Raw genomic sequence first — 25,569 nt, 5'->3', positions numbered from 1 at the left:
CATCTCAAAGATGATCAAAGGAAAATTGGATGCACCTGAGGTCAATTTGGAGTGTCATAGCAGAGGGGTTGAATACTTATTAACTCAACACATTTCAGCTTTTTCATTTTCAATTATTTTGTAAACATTTCTGAAACAAATTTCACTCTGACTTTCTGGGGTATTATGTGTAGATCAGTTTGAGTTTTTCCATGCTACAACCATCTATCTACAAGCATCAATGATCTTTTGTTGTTTTTCTTCTTTACCCCCCATCAACCCCACCTAACTAAACATTCTTACTTGCAGGTTACTGTGTTTCCTCCCCTTCTCACTCTCTTCCTGTTAATTAATTCCCTTGCTTATTGTGGCAAAATGTAGAGTGTAGACCCACCTGACTGTTGCCTTTTCAACATCTGACACATTTTACTTCCATCAGTATACATCAATGAGCCTCGATTTTAGAATACATTCTTGGGTAAAATGCCAGGGGCATAGAAAAGGCCCCTTTATATAAGGGTATGCGCCATGTGGGAAAGTATAGACAAGAAGGGACATTCCATAGCTTGTAGAAAATGCCAAACCATACAAAATAAGGGGCATTCAAAAAAATCTGGTGTGCATGCTGGACTACCCTTGTGTTCTGAGGAGGAACCAGGGATGCTCTAAAAAGGTTCATATAAAGGGACGCCCTATATCTGGCAAATAAAATACATTTACTTCGTCATGCAGGTGTATGAATCAAATAGGTGCCCCTTTGACGATATAAAAGACTTGAAAAAGTAAGGGGAAAAAATATTCAGCCCAGACAGGATACGAACCCACAAACACCAGCTTGGCAGTCTGATGCTTTATCCATTAGGCCATTGTCAGCATGTCAGAATTTTTTTGGAAATATTTCAAAGGGGGTATAAAGTGTGTATATATATGTGTAAATTTATCTTACTATATTTCACCAAATATCTGCCCGTCTGTCTGTCCGTTCGAAGGTACCGCAAAAACGGCTGAACCGATTGCAACGACATTTTAGGTGGGTAATCCTAGGACCCCCTGGAGTAAAATAGGCCGTATTGTTTTTCCAATTTTTCCAAGTTTTCCGATTTTCCCAAACACGGTGGAATAATATTTACCGATATGAACAGTAATGTGGCTTTTGTTGAAATTCTACGTAACAGGAGAGAGTAGATCGACTCCTGACGAACTCTTCCTATATAAACGTGCGGCTCCGAAGTAACACGCCAGCGTGTGCAAAGCGACTGAGAAACAGGTGGAGCGGCCGCTTCCGCATTACAGATTCGGCGCGCGCTCTTCACACATAAACGTGCGACTGAGAAAGACCTATAGCGGCCGCTTCCGTTTTGCAGAATTCAATCTTTTTTCAAAGTGGGCGCCATGTACCGTTTAGATTTTGATGATTTGCGTGTGATATGATTCAACGGATGTTTATATGAATCGTTTAAAATAAAAAAAAGCCTTCAATTTCTGATATTTTGCCTTTTCATTTGGGCTTCCCAATTAAAGCCCCACCCGTAGGGCGGGTACCATTGCTAGTATATACAATATACCAGTAGAAGCCGAGAAAATAATTTTCAGTCCCCATGTTAAATTTGCATACAGAGAACCTATCCCCAAAAAAGGTAGGGACAAATGGATTTCCATCGAAGGGATTTCCGAAGCAATTTGATGTGGTACAATACTCATAATGATGCTGAAATTCAGGTTTAAGAATAATTACGTTTGAAATACGAACAAAATGCATTTGCTCATTGTACAAGATGTTCATTATTCAAGACGATATAAAAGACTTGAAAAAGTAAGGGAAAAAAAATTCAACCTAGATGGGATTCAAACCCATAGTCCCCAGCTTAGGAATCTGGTGCTTTATCCATTAGGCCATTACGTTCGATTTGTGTAATAATATTTTGAAGAGATATAAAGTGTGTCTGTATTTTTATATATTTATTTATGCATATTTATTTATATATATATATATATATATATAATTTTAAAGCAAAACTATAGCACTTATGTGGAACTTGTTTTGAAAGCCATTAACTAGATCTATTGGCCGATGTATATTCCAAGTTTCAGCTAGTTTCAATGTATAGTCCTTGAGATATGAGCGCCAACACATTTTAGGTGGACAGACGGACGGACAGACACCAACGTGATTTTTTTTTTGTATACAGGATCGAGGCTCGTGAAAGAGCTAACATTTATCACACAAAAAAATCAAACAGACACACAAAACATATAATAAGGGTAGCGGTAGACAAGATGGGGAGAGAAGGGTAAGCACAAACACAACATTTGAGAGCAGGGACATTGGGAGATCTGTGGGAGGGAGAGGGCTTGGGGTTGAGGGGGCGGGGTGGGGCAGGGGGGTGGGGGGGGGGTGGTGGGAGAAGTATAAAGCACAAGGACACTGCAAGGACTTCCAGGAAAGAGTTCATATAAAGGGTTTACGAAACAATTTTTGAGGGTTTACTAAATAAAACTCAAGAATGCATCAACGGCCGTTTCTGAAATTTGGAACATATTACCTCAACGTACAACGCATTTACTTCTGAAATGTACAGCTGATTTCGTCCAGTAGAAGCCGAGAAACGTATTTTCAGTCCCCATGTCAAAGCTGCACCCAGAGAAACGATCCCTCATATAAAGGCAGGGGTGCTTTGCGCCTCCCTTTGATACAAAGCAAGCTGTACAGGATCTGAGTGAATATATGCTCGTCCAATCCAAGCCTCTGTTTAATACTATATTCGAATTAAACATTCACATTCCTTGAACACCGTTTACTGCTAAGTTGCTACTTTTTTAACGGCACCAATTATTCCCAATTTCCAGTGGAGGGAGTGGGCAAACAAATGTTTTGGCACAAAGTCTGTCTTGAACCATCAGGCCCAACGTTCACCTTGAGCCAATTTGGACAGAAATTTATAATTTGTTCAGGATATTGGTGATAACTCACCTAGTCTTTGCAAAAGACATAGCGATACCTTTAACGTTCATCAGGTAATGCTAGCACATTGGATACCAGTCCCACGTACATTAGCAATTTGTGATGCAATAACGCCCTGCCTGCAAAGCCCTGCCTGCCTGCAATCAGACGGTATATATTTGGGTCAGGAATCAAAGGCCGACAAGACAGCTCAAAGGCAAGTGTGCTACCTCTGCAAAGGGTTGATGATACATGAATATAAAAGGTAAAAAAATATGTTTTTGAAACTTTTGATCGAAGTTGAAGAGAATACGAGCCATCCATATGTTATGTATTGTCTTACAAATTGGAAGTGGAGGAGAGGTTTGCTCCAATGCGAACAACGGAAGGGGTCGGGGTCGGGGGCTTCAGGCCAATGCGCATACGGGAAGGAGAATGGGGTTCGGGCCATTACATACTAGGGAAGGAAGAGGGTGGGCTGGTGCTCCAAAGGTAATGTGGGGAAGTGGTGCCTTAGAGTGTAGCACGTGCCTGGTCAAAAATTCTGCCTTATTTGCATACTTAAAAAATAGATGGCCCCAGACTAAAAAATAGAGGCCAAAACAGAATGCATGTCTCACGCCCGGATCTCATCTTCAGGATATAATATTTCTCGCACGTCGTCTTTGTCTTCATCCAAAGGGCGTTTTTGATAGAGGGGTTCACACTCAGGTGGGAACGCCTTGTACACATCAAACCAGAGCGGTCGATTCTCGTACTTCAAGACCCCAGCACGCATTAAACCTTGAATCCTGGAATGGGAAACGACATCAGTGCACATTACTGCATTTGCATAAAATAAACTTATATTGGAGCAAGGATCATCAAAATGCTGCAAAAGGTACTGTGATATGTGATGAACAACCTTGATGCACAAGTCCATCAGGTTCTATGTAACTCTCAATACTCTGAATCAATATAAATAAATGTTCAGGCTAGAGGCGATCATGTAGCTAACTTTGTTCTACTCAGATATAGATATCTCAGTCCAAACTCTTCCTCAGAGAACAAGTCCAACCTGTGCAAGGTGACAGAAGAAGCACAATAGAAAAGAGGGTAAATCATAATAGCTGGACACGAAAAGATGTGAGGTGGGAGTGTTTATAACAGAGCAGAAAGCGAGGACGTGCAAATACTTACTGATTGCCTTGAATACAACTTCCTGATACGTGCCTAGTTTGATATCTTACTATAATTCACCAAATGTCCGTCCGTCTGTCTGTCTGTTCGAAGGTACCGCAAAAACGGCTGAACCAATTGCAACGATATTTTGGGTGGGTAATCCGAGGACCCCCTGGAGTAAAATAGACTTTGTTGTTTTTCCAATTTTCCAATTTTCCCAAACACGATGGAATAATATTTACCGATATGAACAGTGATGTGGCTTTTGTTGAAATTTTACGTACCAGGAGAGAGTAGATCGACTCCTGACGAACTCTTCCTATATAAGCGTGCGGCTCTGAAGTAACACGGCAGCGTGTGCAAAGCAACTGAGAAACAGGTGTAGCGGCCGCTTCCGTGTTACAGATTCGGCGCGCACTCTTCACACATAAACGTGCGACTGAGAAAGACGTGTAGCGGCCGCTTCCGTTTTGCAGAATTCAATCTTTTTTCAAAATGGGCGCTATGTACTGTTTAGATTTTGATGATTTGCGTGTGATATGATTCAACGGATGTTTATATGAATCGTTTAAAATAAAAAAGCCTTCAATTTCTGATATTTTGCCTTTTCATTTGGGCTTTCTAATTGAAGCCCCACCCCTAGGGCGGGTACCGTTGCTAGTTCCAAATATCATAACACGAAATGACCGTATGTTGGGGATATCAGGTACACGACACCTCTTGGACTATGCACCATATTGTTGAGGATATCCAGTACACGGCACCTCTTGGACTATGCACCATATTGTTGAGGATATCCAGTACACGGCACCTCTTGGATTATGTACTGTATTGTTGAGGATATCCAGTACACGGCACCTCTTGGATTATGTACTGTATTGTTGAGGATATCCAGTACACGGCACCTCTTGGATTATGTACTGTATTGTTGAGGATATCCTGTACACGGCACCTCTTGGACTATGCACAATATTGTTGAGGATATCCACCACACGGCACCTCTTGAACTATGCACCATATTGTTGAGGATATCCACTACACGGCACCTCTTGGATTATGTACTGTATTGTTGAGGCTATCCACTACACGGCACCTCTTGCACTATGTTCTGTATTGTTGAGGATATCCAGTACACGGCACCTCTTGGATTATGTACTGTATTGTTGAGGATATCCAGTACACGGCACCTCTTGGATTATGTACTGTATTGTTGAGGATATCCAGTACATGGCACCTCTTGCATTATGTACTGTATTGTTGAGGATATCCAGTACACGGCACCTCTTGGATTATGTACTGTATTGTTGAGGATATCCAGTACACGGCACCTCTTGCATTATGTACTGTATTGTTGAGGATATCCAGTACACGGCACCTCTTGGATTATGTACTGTATTGTATTGTTGAGGATATCCAGTACACGGCACCTCTTGGATTATGTACTGTATGTTTGAGGATATCCAGTACACGGCACCTCTTGCATTATGTACTGTATTGTTGAGGATATCCAGTACACGGCACCTCTTGGATTATGTACTGTATTGTATTGTTGAGGATATCCAGTACACGGCACCTCTTGGATTATGTACTGTATTGTTGAGGATATCCAGTACACGGCACCTCTTGCATTATGTACTGTATTGTTGAGGATATCCAGTGCACGGCACCTCTTGCACTATGTACTGTATTGTTGAGGATATCCAGTACACAACACCGCTTCCACGATGTACTTTATTGTTGAGGATATCCAGTACACAACACCGCTTCCACTATGCACTGTATTGTTGAGGATATCCAGTACATAGCACCTCTTGGATTATGTGCTGTATTGTTGAGGATATCCAGTACACAACACCGCTTCCACTATGTACTGTATTGTTGAGGATATCCAGTACATGGCACCTCTTGCATTATGTACTGTATTGTTGAGGATATCCAGTACACAACACCGCTTCCACAATGTACTGTATGGTTGAGGATATCCAGTACACAACACCGCTTCCACTATGTACTGTATTGTTGAGGATATCCAGTACACGGCACCTCTTGGATTATGTACTGTATTGTTGAGGATATCCAGTATACAACACCTCTTCCACTATGTACTGTATTGTTGAGGATATCCAGTACACGGCACCTCTTGGATTATGTACTGTATTGTTGAGGATATCCAGTACACGGCACCTCTTCCACTATGTACTGTATTGTTGAGGATATCCAGTACACGGCACCTCTTGGATTATGTACTGTATTGTTGAGGATATCCAGTATACAACACCTCTTCCACTATGTACTGTATTGTTGAGGATATCCAGTACACGGCACCTCTTGGATTATGTACTGTATTGTTGAGGATATCCAGTACACAACACCGCTTCCACTATGTACTGTATTGTTGAGGATATCCAGTACACGGCACCTCTTGGATTATGTACTGTATTGTTGAGGATATCCAGTACACGGCACCTCTTCCACTATGTACTGTATTGTTGAGGATATCCAGTACACGGCACCTCTTGGATTATGTACTGTTATACTGTTGACACTTTACGGAGCTGTCACACGCTGAGTGCAGCCAATTCATCTTACAATTCCAGGAAAGAAAATCTGAGGATGAGGTGCAAAGCAAGAATTGGATAGTTGCCCTCAATTCTGACAATGTAAGAGAGAACTGGATCAGATTCAAGCAGAAAATATTCTCACTGATGAAAATTTCAAGACAACAACCAGATTGATTGCAAGCAAAAGCCTCCAGGGTTGTGAAGGCAAAGACGAATGCACGGGGGGAATTCAAGAGAAGACCTTGCGATTCAACGTGGATGTTGTGTAAGCGAACAGGAAACCTGGCAGTAAGCATTGTTAAGGTGGGTTTTCACGGGACTCGCGAAGGATGCGAATGTCGAAAAAATGGCAAAGTCCAACATTCGTATGTTAGGCTCCAAAAGTTCGCCAAACATGCGCGGGGGTTCGGAAGCGTCGTCAATTGTTCGCAGGAGTCGTTTTTTGTTCGGCGGGTATTTCAAAAAAGTTTGAAATTTATAGCGAACGTTTCCAGCATCCCGGGTCGTGATTTGCTCTCAAAAATGTCTAAAAAGCTTCGTCATATGCGCACGACCTACTCACGACGTGCGTGATGTTCGCAAAATCTTCGTTAAACCCCAAACAGATTCCGACTGTTTGGATAATGTCTCGCGCATGTCTCGCGAAAGCAGCGAAGTTCGTCCGATCATTTCTCGACCTATTCACGAACTGTTCGCGTCCGTCTTCATGCGAAGTTCTCATGAACGTTTGGCGCACGTGTCTGGTGGCAAATCCGCATTACTGACCTACGGGCAAGAACTGCTGGCAATACATTTCAAGGCATTTATATACTGCCCAAGTGTCGGTCGGATCGCCGGTCGCAAGATAATCGCGCGACATATGTACAAATTTCGCATGAATGTCGCACGACGTTCATTATTCGCGAAATATGCGCAAAACGTTCGCATGTGTCGCGAAATGTCTGCACGAATGTTGCCCGAGATTCGTCCAACATTCGTGTTGTTTGCATTTTAGTCGCGTGTTCTTCGTGTATGTGGACTGGCCATAGTTCGGCAACGCTACACACGACATTCGCCCATACGTTGTGAGAACTACGCAAGAATGGTTTACGGCTCCATTGTCGCGACACATTCGGAGAAAAACTTCTCCGAATGTTGGACTTTGCCATTTTTTCGACATTCGCATCCTTCGCGAGTCCCGTGAAAACCCACCTTTAGGGATTCAAAGAAACCTGGATGAGAATCTGAAAGGGGATTCCAAGTTTTTCTGGAAACATGCGAGATGGACGTCCAACAAATTATCAACAGTCAACCAAGTGCAGTAGCTGATGAAAATGTGGAGATAACGGAATGTACATGAGATCCAGCGGGAGTTTCTAGCAGAGGATACACAGAACATGCCAAGGGTTTACTTTACAGGGTTGAATCACAATTTGGCGACGTCATCATATTGTAGTAAGTTCAGGAATCTCCTTTAATCAAGTTGTTTATTAAAGACGATACCAAGCTCTCACAGAGCACACGGCCATCATGACGAGCCGCCATTAACCACTGAAGCCACGCCCCCAGACCTCACCACGCAGTACGTAGTACCAATCACAACATCTTCCTTTCATTGAAATTATTATGTTTGCATGCAACAAAACACTACTAAACTAAATCAAAATAATAAACACAATCAGAGACAACTTGAACCACACATAGATGGGATATGGGGTTACTGTTATAACTCTTAACCAAAATGTAATTACTGCTCAGTATGATTAGCTAAAACAGAGAAAACACAGAATCATTCCAATCAACGCATTGTCTCTGCACAGTGCACCAATATTACAAGGGCTTATTTCTGGTGGTCGTTATTCACTATCACGATATCTCAATGGTTTTCGAATCACACGGCCTGATCTGGTCGAGTACGGAGTGTTGTCCGGCCTTGTTGTCTCAGCACTCTCGTCATCCTTGGAGCTGGAGCAGCCATTAGTTTCCATTGCTGAAGCGTCGTTGTTGAAATGTACGTGTCGAGCAGTTGGTAGACTTTGATGTGTTGGTTGAGTCGGTTCGTCCTTCCATTTGGCGCCACACTCGGGTGGATGAAGTTCACGCAAGTGTGCCCTGGTTCTTCGAAGATGCGTCCCGTTAGGCGTCTGTACTATATACGAGCGGGGTTCATTACAGCGAGCCACAACTTTCCCGGGGTACCATTGGTGCGTGTCCTTGTTCAGAATCCGAACCCAATGTCCAATAGCCAATTCAGGTAGTTCCAGCCCAGCCGTTCTGTTGTATTGCTTCGCCATCCAGTCTCCACGTTCCTTCAATCGTTCCTGAATTTCCTGATGCCTTTGTTGTGCAGGAACCAACAGACGACTTGGTAGGTTGGTGCGTATGGGCCGGTTGAACAGCATTTCGCTTGGACTTGGGAGGTGGGAATCTACAGGTGTGCACCTCAGGTGTTGTAGTGCAATATCTATGTCACTCCCTGATCTAATACACTTTTTGATCATGTTCTTCACTGTTTGAACTTGTCTCTCAACCAATCCATTACTGTGTGGATACCTCGGCGATGTTGTCGTGTGTTTTACATTCCATTTGGTACACATATCATGGTATGGCTTACCCACATATTGAGGTCCATTGTCCGATATGATCTCCAGAGGTGGGCCGAACATACTGAAACATTCCGATGTGGCCTTGGCTACTGCACTGCTCGTCGTGTATTCCATTCTCTTCACAACTGGGTACTTGGTGTAATAATCCGTCACCAAGAGGTAGGTCTGCCCGTGTAGCTCACACATATCACTGGCTACCTTTGTCCATGGTACCGCTGGTATCTCATGAGCTATCATAGCCTCACGCCTTTGTTCTGGTTGGTTCTCTTGACATGCCTTACATGTTCTGACAGCTCTCTCAATGTCCAGATATATACTTGGCCAGTAAACACATTCGCGTGCTAGACGTTTTGTCTTTTCGATCCCCATGTGCGCCTCATGGAGCTGGTCGAGGATATCCTTCCGTAGCTGCTCTGGAATTAGTACCTGTCGACCTTTGAAGAGAACACCGTCACAAATACCAATTTCATCACGGTATGGCCAGTACGGATGTAGGTCCACAGGCAGCTCTGTAATCCTAGCAGGCCACCCTCCATGAGCAACCTGCTGCAATGCTCGAAAGGTTCTATCAGCCTTTCCACACTCTCTGAGTTGGTCCTGTTTCCTTGAGCTGAAATCAATGAGGTCAAAGCGATGATGATCATCCACATCATCAAGCTCAATACCATCTACACGTGTGTCCAACTGCAGTTCCTGATTGTTCTCTGGGTTCGGTAGCCTCAACAGCGTGTCTGATAGCATCATCTCACGGCTGGCCTTATACTCCAGATCAAAATTGTAGCCTTGGATTTTCACAAGAAGGCGCTGAAGCCGTGGAGGGGCGCGGAGGGGTTTGCTGATGATCATGACCAATGGTTTGTGGTCTGTGTATACCTTGAAGCGTTTCCCAAACACATAAGTATGGAACTTCTGTATGCCAGCAACAAGGGCCAGGGTTTCTCGTTCAATGTTTGAATATGCAGACTGAGTGGGTGTCAGAGTACGTGACGCAAAAGCAACAGGCTTGTCATCCTGCAAAAGGCATGCACCCAGTCCCTTCTGTGACGCATCTACTTCCAAAACTGTCTCCTTGTCATGATGATAGTATGTTAGACAGGCGTCTGCATCAACATTCTGTTTCAGTTGCTCAAATGCAAACTGATGGTCTTCCTGCCACATGAATGGCACTCCATTCTTCAGTAAATCTCGGAGGGGTGCCACTTTGTCCGCAAAGTGGGGAATATGTGGTGACAGATAGCTCATCAGTTCAATGAATCGGCTCAAGTCTTCCTTATCCTGCGGTGATGGCATCTTCCGGATGTTGCAGATCTTCCCAGGATCAGGTAAGATTCCTTGTTTGCTGTAGATCGAGCCGAAGAAGTTGATACGGTCGGTCTTGATGATACATTTCAAAGAGTTGAAAACCAGACCCTCTCTTCGTGCTACTTTCATCAGGTTCAGAAGATTACGATCATGCTCCTCTTCAGTTCGTCCTGATACTGCCACATCATCGGAGATACCAATACAGCCTGGTGCTTGCTCGAGTATGCGGTCCATGGCTTGCTGGAACAGATCCTGGCTGACACATAACCCAAAAGGCAATCTCTTGAAGCACCAGCGCCCAAAAGGTGTGCGGAATGTGGTCAAATCCTGGCTTTCCTCGGCCAGATGCACAGCCCAATAACCAGCCCGAGCATCTAATTTTGAGAATATTGTGGCGTCAGCAAATTCTGGGTTCAGCTCGTCTAATGTCGGTATTTTATGTGGACACCTCTTCAGCCAAGAGTTTAGGCGTTTCGGATCGAGACATACTCTTAAGCTCCCATCTTTCTTTACACTATTACAGATGGAAGAGCACCAATCCGTATGATAGTCCACTTTCCTGATGATACCCTGTTTTTCCATTTTCATTAGTTCCTCCTTCAACTTCCCTTTGATGTGAACACTACATTTCCTTGGTGCGTCAATCGATGCCTTTGCATCAGGCTTTAGATGAAGCCTCACTTTTCCTTTAAAATTCCCAATGCAGTCAAACCTGTCCGGGAACAGCCTTTTCAAATCATCCACGGAATTCACCTTGTAGGCCTGTTCCTCATGGCGCATTGGTTTCGGAATCCTTGATGCTGGAGGTGCAGCCTTCAGCAATGTCCTCCGTTGCCCAGCAATGCTGTTTATGGTGACTATGTTGAGCCGTTCACACGCTGGTAGTCCAAGTACTGCAGGTCCAGGTACTTCAACCACATAGAACCTGTACTTGAACCAATCTGAGTCTTTATATCGACACAAAAGCTTGAGGATTCCATGACACTTGATCTCACTGCCATTGTAAGCAGTGAGCTTGGTCCCACCTAGAGTACCTACATAAAGAGAGTAGCGACAACTTCCGCATTGACGCCATTTTGTTTCACTCGCCAGCGCGCGGTGCGAGCGCTTGCCGCACCGCCAGTGAACTAATATCTACATGGTCCAAACCTTGGCTGTATGGCAAAGTCGTTCCCCCCCCCTGGGACTGGGTGTGTGCGACTCGGACTGGGTGCGTGCGACTGGGACTGGGTGTTTGCGACTGGGACTGGGTGTGTGCGACTGGGACTGGGTGTGTGCGACTGGGACTGGGTGCGTGCGACTGGGACTGGGTGTGTGCGACTGGGACATTGACATCCCAAAACATTGGGGTCCATGGTGGTGCTCGGCCACAAACAAGTGGTCCATAAGGTGGTGCCCCAAGTTCGTTTGCTCAAGAAAAGTAAAATTCTTAGTCGAGGCAATGGTAGATCATATATTGTCATGGCAAAATCATTTTATGACTGAGGGTAATATGATTACAAATAGGGTTTTTGGAAATAATGTACTGTTATATCGAGTATGTCTTATTTTTTTTTTTTTTTTTTTTTTTTTTTTTTTTGTATACAAGATCGAGGCTCGTGAAAGAGCGAACATTAATCACACAGAAAGACAAACCGATACATAAAACATATAACATAGGGAGCGGTAGACAAGATGGGGAGAGAGGGGGAAGGACACAAACACAACATTTGAGAGCAGGGACCGAGAGACATGGAGACATCGAGAGATCTGAGAGAGGGCGAGGGCTTTGGGGGGGGGGGGGCGTGGGAAGGGGGCAGTGGGAGAGGTATAAAACATATGGACACTGCCAGGACTTCCAGGAAAGAAGTTGGAATTTCAAACAAGGTGGATCTGGGGTGAATTAGCGGGGGTAGAAAAGATCAAGGTTTTGGATGGGGGAAGAAAGGAGATGGTGGTGAACAGCTGTTTTAAAGACCTGGAGGGAGGAGTGGGATTGAAGGGAGTGAGGGAGTTTGTTCCAGAGGCGGGAGAAAAGAGGAATGAAAGAGTGAAGGTGAGCGGAGAGCCGAGATTTCGGCAGTTTAACCATCAGAGGGTTGCTGGCAGATCTTGTGCGACCTGTAGGAATATTTGGGGGACAGAGCACAGAGAGAGCTGGGGGTGCAAGGCCGGAGAGGAGTCGGTAGAAGACAGAAAGACCACCTACCTGCCTGCGGTGAGTGAGTGAAAGGCCCTCAGAGATAGCTTCATCGCGGGAGATTCCAATAATTCTGAAAGCTTTGGTTTCAACAGCGTGAAGCCGAGCTAGGTGTGAGGCAGGAGCACCGGCCCATAGGGGAGAACAGTATTCCATTGAGCTGCGGATGAAAGCCTTGTATGTGGTGAGGAGCTCAGGTGTGCCGAGGAAGGACTTCGCACGACGGAGGATGCCCAGTCGGCGACTGGCTTTGGAGGCCAGCTTGGAAATGTGGTTTTCCCAAGAAAGATCATGGCAGATAGTGAGACCCAAAATCTTGAGCGACAGAACTTCTTGGAGAGGATTGTTGAGAAAGTAGATGGGAGGGTTGTCCAGTCGATCTTTTCGGAGAGACATAGTAAGAGTGTGAGATTTGTCAGGATTGAAAGACATGTTCCACTTGTTTGACCAGTCTGTGATTTTGTCCAGGTCTTCAGAGAGTGAGGAGGCAGCAGACTGCCGATCTGAGGGAAGAGGAATGGAGCGGCAGAGAGTGGAGTCATCAGCAAAGAGATAGAGAGGATTTTCGAGAGAGTCAGAGAGATCATTGATGAAGACCAGAAAAAGCACGGGGCCCAGAACACTGCCTTGGGGAACTCCAGCCTGAACAGGAAGAGGAGATGAGAGAAACCCATTCAGGGCCACACGTTGACGACGACTAGAGAGGAAGTCCGCCAGCCATGCGTGGAGATTTCCATGGATACCAAAGGAGGAGAGTTTGGTGAGCAGAGCGGGGTGCCAGACCGTGTCGAAGGCACGTGATATGTCGAGGGAGACAGCTCTAATTTCCTGTTTGGCATTGAGGACCTCCATCCATTGTTGAGACAGCAGAAGCAGCATGTCCAGAGTAGAGTGACTTGGTCTGAAACCAAATTGATGATCAGAGATCAAGCCATTGGAGAAGAGGAAAGATTTCATATCAGAAGCAATGATGGATTCCATGACTTTGCTGATAATTGGGAGAAGGCTGATTGGTCTGTAGTTGCTAGGATCTGTTTTTGCACCTTTTTTGTGCAAAGCGGTGATGTTGGCTGATTTCCAAGCAGATGGCAGTTGACCTTGAGCAAAAGAGAGGGTGAAGAGAACAGAGAGAGGGTGAGATAGAGCAGCAGAGCAGGATTTTAGGACCCGTGGGCTGATGCCGTCGGGTCCAGTTGCAGAATCAGAGTCGAGGGTTGACAGAAACTTTTCCACCTTGTCAGGAGGAAAGGACACGGAGTCCAGGAGCAGCAGGGTACGACTGGGTATGGTGGGTACAGAGAGGGATGGGTTTGGGACACAAGATTTAGAGGCAAACACAGAGTTGAGGCATTCAGCTTTTTCACGTGCGGAGTCAGCTGTGTAGCCGTTTGAGGTAAGGGAGGGGATGGAGGGGGAACAAACACCAGAAACGGATTTGACCAGACGCCACCAGGATTTGGAAGAGGGAGACAGATAAGAGAGTTCGGTCTTGAGAACGGAGAGATATTGTTTCCTGGCTCTCCTGAGGGTGGACACACACTTGTTTCGGGCTTTGTGAAAGGAAATGAGATTTCCTTCCGTTGGATTTGCTTTCCAGGAGACGAAGGCAAGTTGTTTCTGGGCAACAGCCTCACCACAAGATTCCGTGTACCATGGACGGGAGGAAGGGTATGACAACTGAAGACGAGATGGGATAAATCTGTGCATGAGAGAGAGCAATTTACTTTGGAAGAATTCCCAGGATGAGTTGATGTCAGAGGTGGTAGAGATGGGAGACCAGTCCAGATGATTGATGGCTGCTTGAAGACCGTGCCAGTTGGCCTGAGTGAAATGCCAGACTCGTCTACGCTGAGCAGGCTCCCTGAGGATGGTCAGAGAGATGTCCACTTTAACAAGGACATGATCAGATGATCCGATCGGAGCAGAAGAAGAGCAGCAGACATTTTCAGGGAAGTTAGTCATAACCAAGTCCAGAAGAGAAGATGTTCCGTTGACTGAGATCCGGGTCGGGAAATTGACAGATTGTGTCAGTCCCAGTGAGTCGCAGAAGTCCTTTGCTGAGGAGCCATGGCTGGTGAGAGAGGTACCCACACCCAGCCAACTGGCATGATGACAGTTGAAATCACCACATATGAGGAAGAGAGAGTTGGGATGAGTAGATAGAAGTTGGTCCATATCATCAGACAGCGAGATGTAGATGGAGTCATCACTGTTTGGTGGACGGTACAACACACATATGAACAAGAGGTGGGAGCGAAGGGGAAGCCGTAGCCAGAGGTATTCCTGGGGGTGAGGTGGAGAGAGTGCAGTGCAGGGCGAGTGAGGAAGAGAGTTTTTGATAAAGATAGCAACCCCGCCTCCAGGACGAGGCTCAGGTCTATCATACCGGAGGAGGGAGTAGCCCGGGAGAGATACTATGGAATCAGAGACATCATAAAGGAGGAAAGTTTCTGTTAAGCAGATCACGTCTGGTTTGACAGAAGCAACCTGTATGGAGAGATCAGTTAAGTTTGAACGAAGGCCCCGGATGTTTGAGGTCCATACCGTTAATGAAGAGGAAGGGGGAGCATCAGATACAGAACAGGGGGGAGGAGGGGTAGGGTAAGATGTGGAAGAGGTGGAAGAGGTAGGGAGAGCTGTTGAAGGTGTGTCAGAGATTTCAGAATAGCTCGGAGAAAGGGAAGGATGGGGCGGACAAAAGGTTTGATGGTGATTGGGTGAGCCACAATGAGGTGTTATTTGAGGAGGGGGAAGAGCGAGGCAGAAGGTTGGGGGAGATGGAGGTGAGAGTTTGAAGGGGGAAGAAGCCGGGAGGACACTTTGAGGAGGGGGAGTGAGCGGGGGGAAATTGAGAAGCAATGAGGGTGGGGAGATTTGAAGGGGAGGGGTGAGGGGGGAGTTTGGGAGGGAAGGGACAAGGGGAGGGATTTGAAAGGGATGGGATATGGGGGAGATTTGGAGGGGAGGGGTGAGGCAGGAGTCTAGGAGCGGAGGGGCGAGGGGGCGTCTTGGCGGGGAGGGGTGAGGGGGTAGTTTAGGAGGGAGGGGGCAAGGGGGGAGATTTGAAAGGGATGGGTGATGGGGAAGATTTGGAGGGGAGGGGTGATGGGGAAGATTTGGAGGGGAGGGGTTATGGGGAAGATTTGGAGGGGAGGGGTGAGATTGGATTTTTGAAAGTGTACGATTTATGGGAAACGAACATTTATTGCAAAATGAGTTTCTTGTGATCTTCGAGTTAAAAATACGTTTAAGGACGCTGGATGGAGGATGGAGTGCAGGAGAGTTTCGGGAATGTAGAAAAAAGGCACTATAGGAGATGGATATTTTTTTTGGGATGAATTGATTTGGTGAGCAAGTCGAAAGCAGCCTTTTAAAGAAGAAGAAGAAAAAGGTGTTATAAAATATGACGGAATACATAACTTGAGGGGAAAGTGTAAACATTGAAGGTTAATGAGTGAAAACTATCTGGGGAAATGGGGGAGAAACACGTGGTCGAAGAACGAAACAACGAATAAGAATGAATAAACGAATGAGAACAGAGAAGGAAATGTTTTTTTTTTTTTTTTTTTTTTTTTTTTTTTTTTTTTTTTTTTTTTTTTTTTTTTTTTTTTTTTTTTTTTGAGTTGAGATTTACACAAGGAAGTAGGCTATGGGTGAAAAGCCTGGGAATACAGAGAACGAAAGTTATTGGATCACAAACGACGGACCACTGAGAGAAAAACAAAGCCTCAAGGTTGTACAGTGCACACTGTACAAGGCCTTGCTCGCGACACGGCAAACAGACGATCAATTTATGAAAGATAAACACCGAGAAACAACCAAAGTTGCACACAATAACTTCACACACCGAAAGATAAATACAGTTTCGACAAAATACAATTGTGAACAGACTTAACTTCGAAAAACGTGGAGACCGTGTGGAGCTTCGAAAATCCCTGCCGCCGTCTCCAAGATCTCGCGAGATCTCCTATTGAGGTTATTGAGGTTTATAAGCAAAATGAAGAAAAAAAAAGATATTGTCTTCTTGGTAAATAATTAAATAATACAAATACACACATATACACATACACACATATACACACACACATATATACACATACACACACACAGACAGTCAGACATATATATACACACACACACATATATGCACGCACACACACGCACGCACACACACACACACACACACACACACACACACACACACACACACACACACACACACACACACACACACACACACACACACACACACACACACACACACACACGACGAGTATTTTGTGTTAAATATGTCCCAAAGACCGTCTTTGCAATGCATCAAATCAACTGAGGAACTGTGCAACTGCAAGGCGTGCATGGACGATAAAAGACGTGCACGACAGGGACAGAGACGTGCACGACGATAGACGTGCACGGACGATAAAAGACGTGCACGGACGATAAAGGCGTGCACGGACGGAGACATGCACACACAGAGAGAGAGAGAGAGAGAGAGAGGATAATGAGTTGCATAAAGGGGGGTGGGGGGGGGGGGGAACGACTTTGCCATACAGCCAAGGTTTGGACCATGTAGATATTAGTTCACTGGCGGTGCGGCAAGCGCTCGCACCGTGCGCTGGCGAGTGAAACAAAATGGCACCTGGAGTCACGTGACCCTAAATTTCTGGTCCCCCTATGTCGCTACTCTCTTTATGTAGGTACTCTAGTCCCACCAAGCGGAGTCAGTTTTGACATCCATTTGTTTCCATACATGTCCTTCACAATACGCGTTGGCAAAGTATTCCCTGACGCACCTGTATCCACTTTCAACTGCAGTTTGTATACACCTTTCATGTCAGAGCATACAATGTTCAATAATGTGTACACTTCATCCCTCGTCTCCTTCATACACAGTGCGGATACCCTGATCACGTGAAACGGCTTGGTGTGTTCATATGCCTCAGTGTCACTTTCGTAACTGTCTTCATCGCCTTCAGTACAATACCCCGACACTTCATTCACCGAGGTCCCATTATTGTTACTTCCCCGAAGCATACCTCTCAACTTGCTTCTGATGACTCGACGGCCTCTTCCACCCATTGCAGGACGGCGGCTCCACTCGTATCCATCAGCATATCTCGTGCTTCGTTTGGGATTTTCACAACAACGGGCCCAGTGTCCCAGTTCACCACAATACTTACAATAATCATTGTATGCTGGGCAGTTCCTTGGTGGATGTGATAGTCCACACTTTTTGCACTTTTCTCGATGTGTCATGGCATTCACAGACGATGAAGGCCCTTCCATCTTCTGGATGGCCTGCTTTCCGATTACCATTGCTTCGTACTTGCGTCCCTCACTTAAAACCAGGTCCATGTCGTACCCGAACTCCTGGTCGAGCAGATGCTTTTGAAAATCATCATGTGGGGTGCTCGCAACAATCAACTCGATAATCCGTTCCGAGAGTTCTGCTTCGGAGAAATTGCACAACCTTCCCTTCCGTCGGCATCGGTTGACGAAATCATCAATGGACTCTCCTTCTTGCTGCCGGAATCTCATCATTTCCAGCCGGTGAATCCGAAAGTTTACATGAATGTCCAACTGATCCTCGAATAATTTATCCGGATCCTTTTTACCATCCTCACTCAGAGTCGATGCATTGATCCGCCTCAGTCCTTCGTCTCCCACAGCAATCTGAATTTTGATGGCCTGTCTGGCTTTAGTATCGATGCCCTCGTCCGACAGCACCAAGTTCATTCATTGCTTGAATAACTTGAAGGTCTCCGCCAGCTCCGAGCTGGACCAGTCCATTGTCGGGAACTTCGCCATGTTGAAAAAACACGGAACGTGCCGCCGTGGTAATCCACAAAGAAAACAAGACCAAACGTCAAACTGCTTGTTGATCTTCACGATCCCGCGCTGCCACCATGTAGTAAGTTCAGGAATCTCCTTTAATTAAGTTGTTTATTAAAGACGATACCAAGCTCTCACAGAGCACACGGCCATCATGACGAGCCGCCATTAATCACTGAAGCCACGCACCTAGACCTCACCACACAGTACGTAGTACCAATCACAACACATATGTGCAGCTGACATTGTAAAAAGGCCGATTGAACTCAATGACAGCAAGGATTGTGTCCCAGATGGTATGCAACCAAAACTACTCAAGGAGGTGAAGGATGAGATAGCCATCCCACTACAAATTATCTGCTTCATGATTATTGGAAGAAGGAGAGGTACCACAAGACTGGAGAGATGCAACCAGGAAACTACAGGCCAGAATATTTGCCATTTTGTGTTTGTAGAATAATCAAAGAGTTCGTATTCAGGAGTTCGACTGATTCCAAGTGTTTAGAACATGGTCTTTGATCAGAGACCATTTTGCGAAGCACTTGGAATCAAACGACTCCTGAATAATAAGCAGTTGGATTCAGATCAAGTAGGTCTTGCAACCTTCAAGTTGATCACATGGAACACGTCCAAGCTGCTTGCTGAAGGCCATTCCTACGAAATACCTCAAGCACAGGTCTCACAAGGGACTTGAATAACAAGGGAAGCATATATCTACATCAGGATGGACGAAAGGTCGGTTTCATCATCCCTAAGTTTCTGTTAACCTTGTTCGCACGTGCAGCAACGTGCCTGCAAAAGTGAAGATCTTGTCGATAAAATCTAAAAGGTAGCTTCCATATACACGAGCAAACCTTGATGCCTTGAACCTTGCAAACCTTCCAAAACATTGATCTTTTCTAACCCGCTAATTCACCACCGGATACACTTTTTTTTCCTTTTTTTTTTGAAAATTCCAGCTTCTTTCCTGGAAGTCCTTGCAGTGTTCATATGTTTTATACCTCTCCCACCTCCCCCCAAGCCATCCCCCTCCCACATTTATCCCGATGTCCCTGCTCTCAAATGTGTTTGTGTCCTTCCCCGTCTCTCCCCATCTTGTCTACCGCTCCCCATGTTATATGTTTTATGTGTCGGTTTGTCTTTCTGTGTGATTCATGTTAGCTCTTTCACGAGCCTCGATCTTGTATACAAAAAAAAAAAAAAAAAAATCTGCACCTTGAAGTTCGCTGCAATGAGTCAATTTGAGATTTATTCTCGGCAGGTCCATATAATTTTTGTGTCATCTCAGATGATGATTGGATAAATTAATAAAAATAGTCTCGTGGTTGATTGATGAATATTTCCCCAAGGTTTCTGAGAAACTCTTAAAATAAATTACCTGAAGTTGAGGCGAAACCCCCCTCTTATAGGGGCGGAACCGGATGGGGACCACAACTCCACGAGACCTTATTGTTCTGATGTATCGTACCACATTCGGTCCATACCCGTCATGTAGTATGTGAGGAAAATATGTTTTAGTGAATATGGGGAATTATGGGAGGGAACCCGTGGCCCCCTTTCCAGGGGAGATACGGCCATGGGGAGCACAACTTAAGGTTAGGGCATGGTCATGATGCCGCATGGCCAGTTTGGTCTGGATCCGGTCATTAGTTTCTAAGAAGGTTTTGAATGAAATACCAATATTTGGGGAAAACCACCCTTTTTCCAACTCTATAAGAGTGGATCGAGATGGGGAGCACAACCCCATGAGACCTCACTGTCCTGATGCATTGCACCAAATTTGGTCTGTATTGCTCAGGTAGTTGTGGAAAAGACGTTTTAGAGAAAACGAGGGATTTGGGGAGGAGCACCGTGGCCCCCTTTCCAGGGGAGATACGACCTTGAGGAGCACAACTAAGGTTAGGGCATGCTCCCGATGCCTCATGGCGAATTTGGTCTGGATCTGTTTGGCGGTTTATAAGATTGTTGAATGAAATACCAATATTTGTGGCAAAACTATAAACTTATTTATTTATCAAAACCAAGCAAAAACTTATTTATAGGGGGACGATGGGAAGCACGGATACCCCATGAGACCTTGCTGTCCTTTTGCATCACACTAAATTTGGTCCATATTGGTCAGGTAGTTTGTGAGGAGAAGATGTTAACGAATGTACATGCAGACGGACGGTCGGCCGGACACTGGGACCCAGTCCACGAGTCGATTTCGAATAAATATTCTGAAATAACCTAAAAAAAAACAAGAACTCGTCTGCATAAATCAATTAATGGAGTACGGATACCAAATAAACATGTACACTACAGTACAGTAAGAGTTGGGCATTCGGGACACACACGCACACACACGTGTACAGACATACACACACACACACACATGTACAGACACACACACACACACACGTGTACACACACATACGTGTACACACACACACACACGTGTACACACACACACACACGTGTACACACACACACACGTATACACACACACACGTGTACATACACACACACACATCTCGTTTTTTCATTTATTTTCCTCACAATTCTATCTCTCTCTTTTATTCACACACACACACAATTAATTGTACAGTATCATTGCAAACCTCAAACACACACACACACACGTGTACACACACAAACACACACACGTGTACACACACAGACACACGTGTACAGACACAGAGACAAAGACACACACACATACACACACACTTAATCAATTGTACAGTATCATTGCAAACCTCAAAAAAAAAAAAAACACACACACACACACACACACACACACATACACACACACACACACACACATGTACAGACACACACACACACACGTGTACACACACACACACACACACACACGTGTACACACACACACACACGTGTACACACACACACACACACGTGTACACACACACACACGTGTACACACACACGTATACACACACACACGTGTACACACACACGTATACACACACACACATCTCGTTTTTTCATTTATTTTCCTCACAATTCTATCTCTCTCTTTTATTCACACACACACACAATTAATTGTACAGTATCATTGCAAACCTCAAACACACACACACACACACGTGTACACACACAAACACACACACGTGTACACACACAGACACACGTGTACAGACACAGAGACAAAGACACACACACACACACACACACACACATACACACACACTTAATCAATTGTACAGTATCATTGCAAACCTCAAAAAAAAAAAACACACACACACACACACACACACACACACACACACACACACACACACACACACACACTCTATGGTCAGACCCAGTAACTAAGTCTCACCGTGAGTAGATGGAGCCGACCTTGTACATTCGTGTGTACCACGACATGATGCAGTTATTTGCCTCAACACTCCCACTATTTCTGGTTCTGCTTTTCGCAACTCATTCACTTTCTACAAATGCGATGGCTGACGAACAATAGCTCAAACGGCAAGTTTCTGCAAAAGGAAAAAAAATTATTCTGTACATTTATTCTGTAATATTTTAAATGCAGTCACAATTTTAGATATGATCGCATGAAAAAATAATTACATGATACGGATATAATTATTGGATGAGGTATGAATAAATAAGTAAAAAAATTGAGTACCATGTGAATGAATGAATGAAGTTTATAAAATAATTGCGCGATATTTGAATTAAACTTGACAAAATTATCGGTGGCTGTAACAATGACAATGTCTCAATGAATCAAGTATTACTGTTGAATTAGGGTGAATTTTATTTTCTTTTTATTGGGTGTTATGAATAATGAAGAATAAGGAACGAGGAATGAGGATTAGGTTTGAGGAATGAGGAATCAGGAAAGAGGAAAGAAAGAAAATTAAGGAATTATATTGAGGAACGAATAATGAGGAATGAATATGAGGAATGAATATTGAATATTGAAGAATGAGGAATATTTGTATGGCACAATATTTGTATAGGCCTAATGTTTGTATAAGAAAAAGCTTTACGAGCACAGTCGATAATGTGACCTTTATGTAAATAACACACTCTCTGAAGAAACATTCTTTTGGAAAAGCGGAATTGAAGACGTCGTGCTGCAGCGATGAAGAGGATTCTGTAATGAAAGGATCGTAAAGGAAGCGACACGCGATGTCCGAGGCTGAGCTGCTTGTCCGGAAAGCCCGGGAACTCGCGCCTCGAGATCCGTGCGCGGCCCAGGCCTGGTTGCTCACTGCCCGCAGCCTCTTCCCGGCATGTTTTGCCATCCAGGTATCACGTCTGTGGATTGTGGATTCTGTGTGTCTATGCTCGACGTTTGTTGTCATGTTTGTCGGTTTCAGTAGTGACATTGGTATGCACTATGCATCACAAGTGTGCGTGTGACGTCATCACGTTGGCGATCTGTTGTCGTGGAGTACAACTACAAGTCAGTACTTGATATATAAAATTATATATTACTAGGGCATGCCCGTACTATATATAAGCTAGGACGTGCCCGTACGTGGGTGCCCGTTCCTTGCCAAAAAAAAAAAAAAAAAAAAAATTTGTGTAGGGGTGTGTGTGTGTAAACATCCTAGGGCGTGCCCGTACGTGGGTGCAAAAAAACATGCGTGCAAACAACAACAACAAAAAAAAACTTTGAAACCACGTGGCAGTAACGACCACAGAACCCCCCCCCCCTCTATTTACATGAATGGTTTGGTCCATTCGCAACGACCACAGAACCCCCCCCCCTCTATTTACATGCAATGGTTTGGTCCATTCGCAACGCCAAAGCGAACGGCGAACGGCTAAATCGCCATAGCTCGGTAAGTAATTGTCCGATTAATATGAAACCTTGAAAAGGCACATCCTCGGGTCCCCAGCAATATACCTGGCAAGTTAAAAGTATATCGGACCCGTGGTTGTCGAGAAACAGCGGTCACAGACAAACGTACAAACAAACACACAGAGATTACTGGAATTATAGATAGACTAGGGCATGCCCGTACTATATCTATATCTAAAATTATATCCCCCCCCTCTATTTACATGAAATGGTTTGGTCCAAAGCGAACGGCTTGCGAGTGGTGACAATCCCCCCCCTCTATTTACATGCAATGGTTTGGTCCAAAGCGAACGGCTTCCGGAGTTTGGTAAAGCAATCGCCATCGCGTGCACAAACGCGCAGGAAAGCGAATGAATCGCAAATTCGTTTTTATTAGTTTTAAAACTTTATTAAAACATAGTTTAACGGCAACATAGTTTTCCAACGTGAAATAAATGAATACGCTGTCAAATGTGCCATCCGAGGCAGAGTGTGTCCGCCACGTTCGGCACACGCGATCGTTCGCTGCTCTCTGATTGGTTGAATCGTTTTTTGGACATAGCTCGGTAAGTAATTGTCCGATTAATATGAAACCTTGAAAAGGCACATCCTCGGGTCCCCAGCAATATACCTGGCAAGTTAAAAGTATATCGGACCCGTGGTTGTCGAGAAACAGCGGTCACAGACAAACGTACAGACAGACAGACAGAGATTACTGGAATTATAGATAGATTACTAGCACAACAGGGTGCCCGCTCTACGGGCGATATTGGTCCAAGTGGGCAGCACATTTTTGTTGCCATCGGATCTTTTCTGCTGACAACTACTTTGACTTGGATTTCTTGCTGATTTCCTTCGGTAATATTGCTCTTGCTGATTTTTGTTCACCTTAAGTTGCCTTGGACTTGGTAGTTGAGGTGTCTGAATTTTCCAGAAAAAAAACATCAACATCCCCCCTCCACCATTCCCTCACTATCCCCCATCAACCGTCACCCGAACTAACAATACCCACAACCAACTCCACACCCTCCTCTTCCTCCCCCCCCCCCCCCACTCCACCTCCCCCCTCACTCCACCTCCCCCCTCACAATCCCCCTTCAACCCTAACCCGAACTAACAATACCCAAACCAACTCCACACCCTCCTCTTCCCCCTCTCCCCTCCCCTCCCCCCACTTTCCCCCCTTCCACCATCCCCTCACAATACCCCATCAACCGTCACCCGAACTAACAATACCCACAACCAATTCCACACCCTCCTCTTCCCCCTCCCTCCCACCTTCCCCCTCACAATCCCCCAACAACCATCTCCATAACTAACAATACCCACGACCAACTCTACACCCTCCTCTTTCCCCTCTCTTCCCCCCCCCCCCCCCCTCCACCACCCCCTCACAATCCTCCTTCAACCGTCACCCGAACTAACAATACCCACAACCAACTCCACACCCTCCTCTTCCCCCTCCCTCCCACCTTCCCCCTCACAATCCCCCAACAACCATCTCCATAACTAACAATACCCACGACCAACTCCACACCCTCCTCTTCTCCCTCTTCCCCCCCCCCTCCCCCTTCCCCACTCCCGCCCCCTCCCCTCCACCATCTCCTCACAATTCCCCATCAACCATCACCCTAGTTAACAATACCCACACCCATCTCGACAAACCATTTCTGTATGGACCTCGCTTTGTGCACGGGGGCATTGTCATGCTGAAACAGGAAAGGGCCTTCCCAAACTGTTGCCACAAAGTTGGAAGCACACAATCGTCTAGAATGTCATTGTATGCTGTAGCGTTAAGATTTCCCTTCACTGCAACTAAGGGGCCTAGCCCGAACCATGCAAAACAGCCCCAGACCATTATTCCTCCTCCACCAAACTTTACTGTTAGCACTATGCATTCGGGCAGGTAGCGTTCTCCTGGCATCCTTTAAACCCAAATTCGTCCGTTGGACTGCCAGATGGTGAAGCGTGATTCATCACTCCAGAGAATGCGTTTTCACTGCTCCAGAGTCCAATGGGGGTGAGCTTTACACCACTCCAGTCGACGTTTGGCATTGGGCATGGTGATCTTAGGCTTGTGTGCGGCTGCTCGGCCATGGAAACCCAGTTCGTGAAGCTCCGACAAACAGTTGTTGTGCTGACGTTGCTTCCAGAGGCAGTTTGGAACTCGGCAGTGAGTGTTGCAACCGAGGACAGACGATTTTTATGCGCTATGCGCTACGCGCTTC

At 45.3% G+C, this 25,569-nt stretch overlaps 2 protein-coding genes across 6 annotated transcripts in view; one reads left to right on the top strand and one right to left on the bottom strand.

The window, feature by feature from the left end:
- Positions 1-22,989, bottom strand: part of MRPS23 (mitochondrial ribosomal protein S23) — a 40,477-nt gene extending 17,488 nt beyond the window's left edge. Inside the window, exons 1-3 of one of the 2 annotated variants that reach the window (XM_068133599.2) lie at positions 22,582-22,989; positions 21,866-22,022; positions 3,541-3,711 (exon numbers count right to left, since the gene is read on the bottom strand). In XM_068133599.2, coding sequence (XP_067989700.2) covers positions 3,541-3,711; positions 21,866-21,912 — 218 coding nt within the window. In that variant the 5' untranslated portion in view covers positions 21,913-22,022; positions 22,582-22,989. The remainder of the gene's footprint in view (positions 1-3,540; positions 3,712-21,865; positions 22,023-22,581) is intronic. The other variant, XM_068133598.2, reaches the window with a different exon arrangement.
- Positions 1-25,569, top strand: part of INTS10 (integrator complex subunit 10) — a 166,797-nt gene that overhangs the window by 43,818 nt on the left and 97,410 nt on the right. Inside the window, exon 2 of one of the 4 annotated variants that reach the window (XM_078766937.1) lies at positions 22,591-22,803. The exons of 1 other annotated variant lie outside the window; for it this stretch is intronic. In XM_078766937.1, coding sequence (XP_078623063.1) covers positions 22,684-22,803 — 120 coding nt within the window. In that variant the 5' untranslated portion in view covers positions 22,591-22,683. Of the gene's footprint in view, positions 1-22,548; positions 22,804-25,569 lie in introns of those variants that run through there. 2 more of the 4 variants (XM_078766940.1, XM_078766938.1) reach the window with 2 other exon arrangements.

The sequence above is a fragment of the Myxine glutinosa genome, chromosome 13 (assembly GCF_964187855.1).
Source record: "Myxine glutinosa chromosome 13, kmMyxGlut1.1, whole genome shotgun sequence".
NCBI classification, from domain to species: Eukaryota; Metazoa; Chordata; class Myxini; order Myxiniformes; family Myxinidae; genus Myxine; species Myxine glutinosa.
This window is presented reverse-complemented; position numbering and strand designations above follow the sequence as displayed.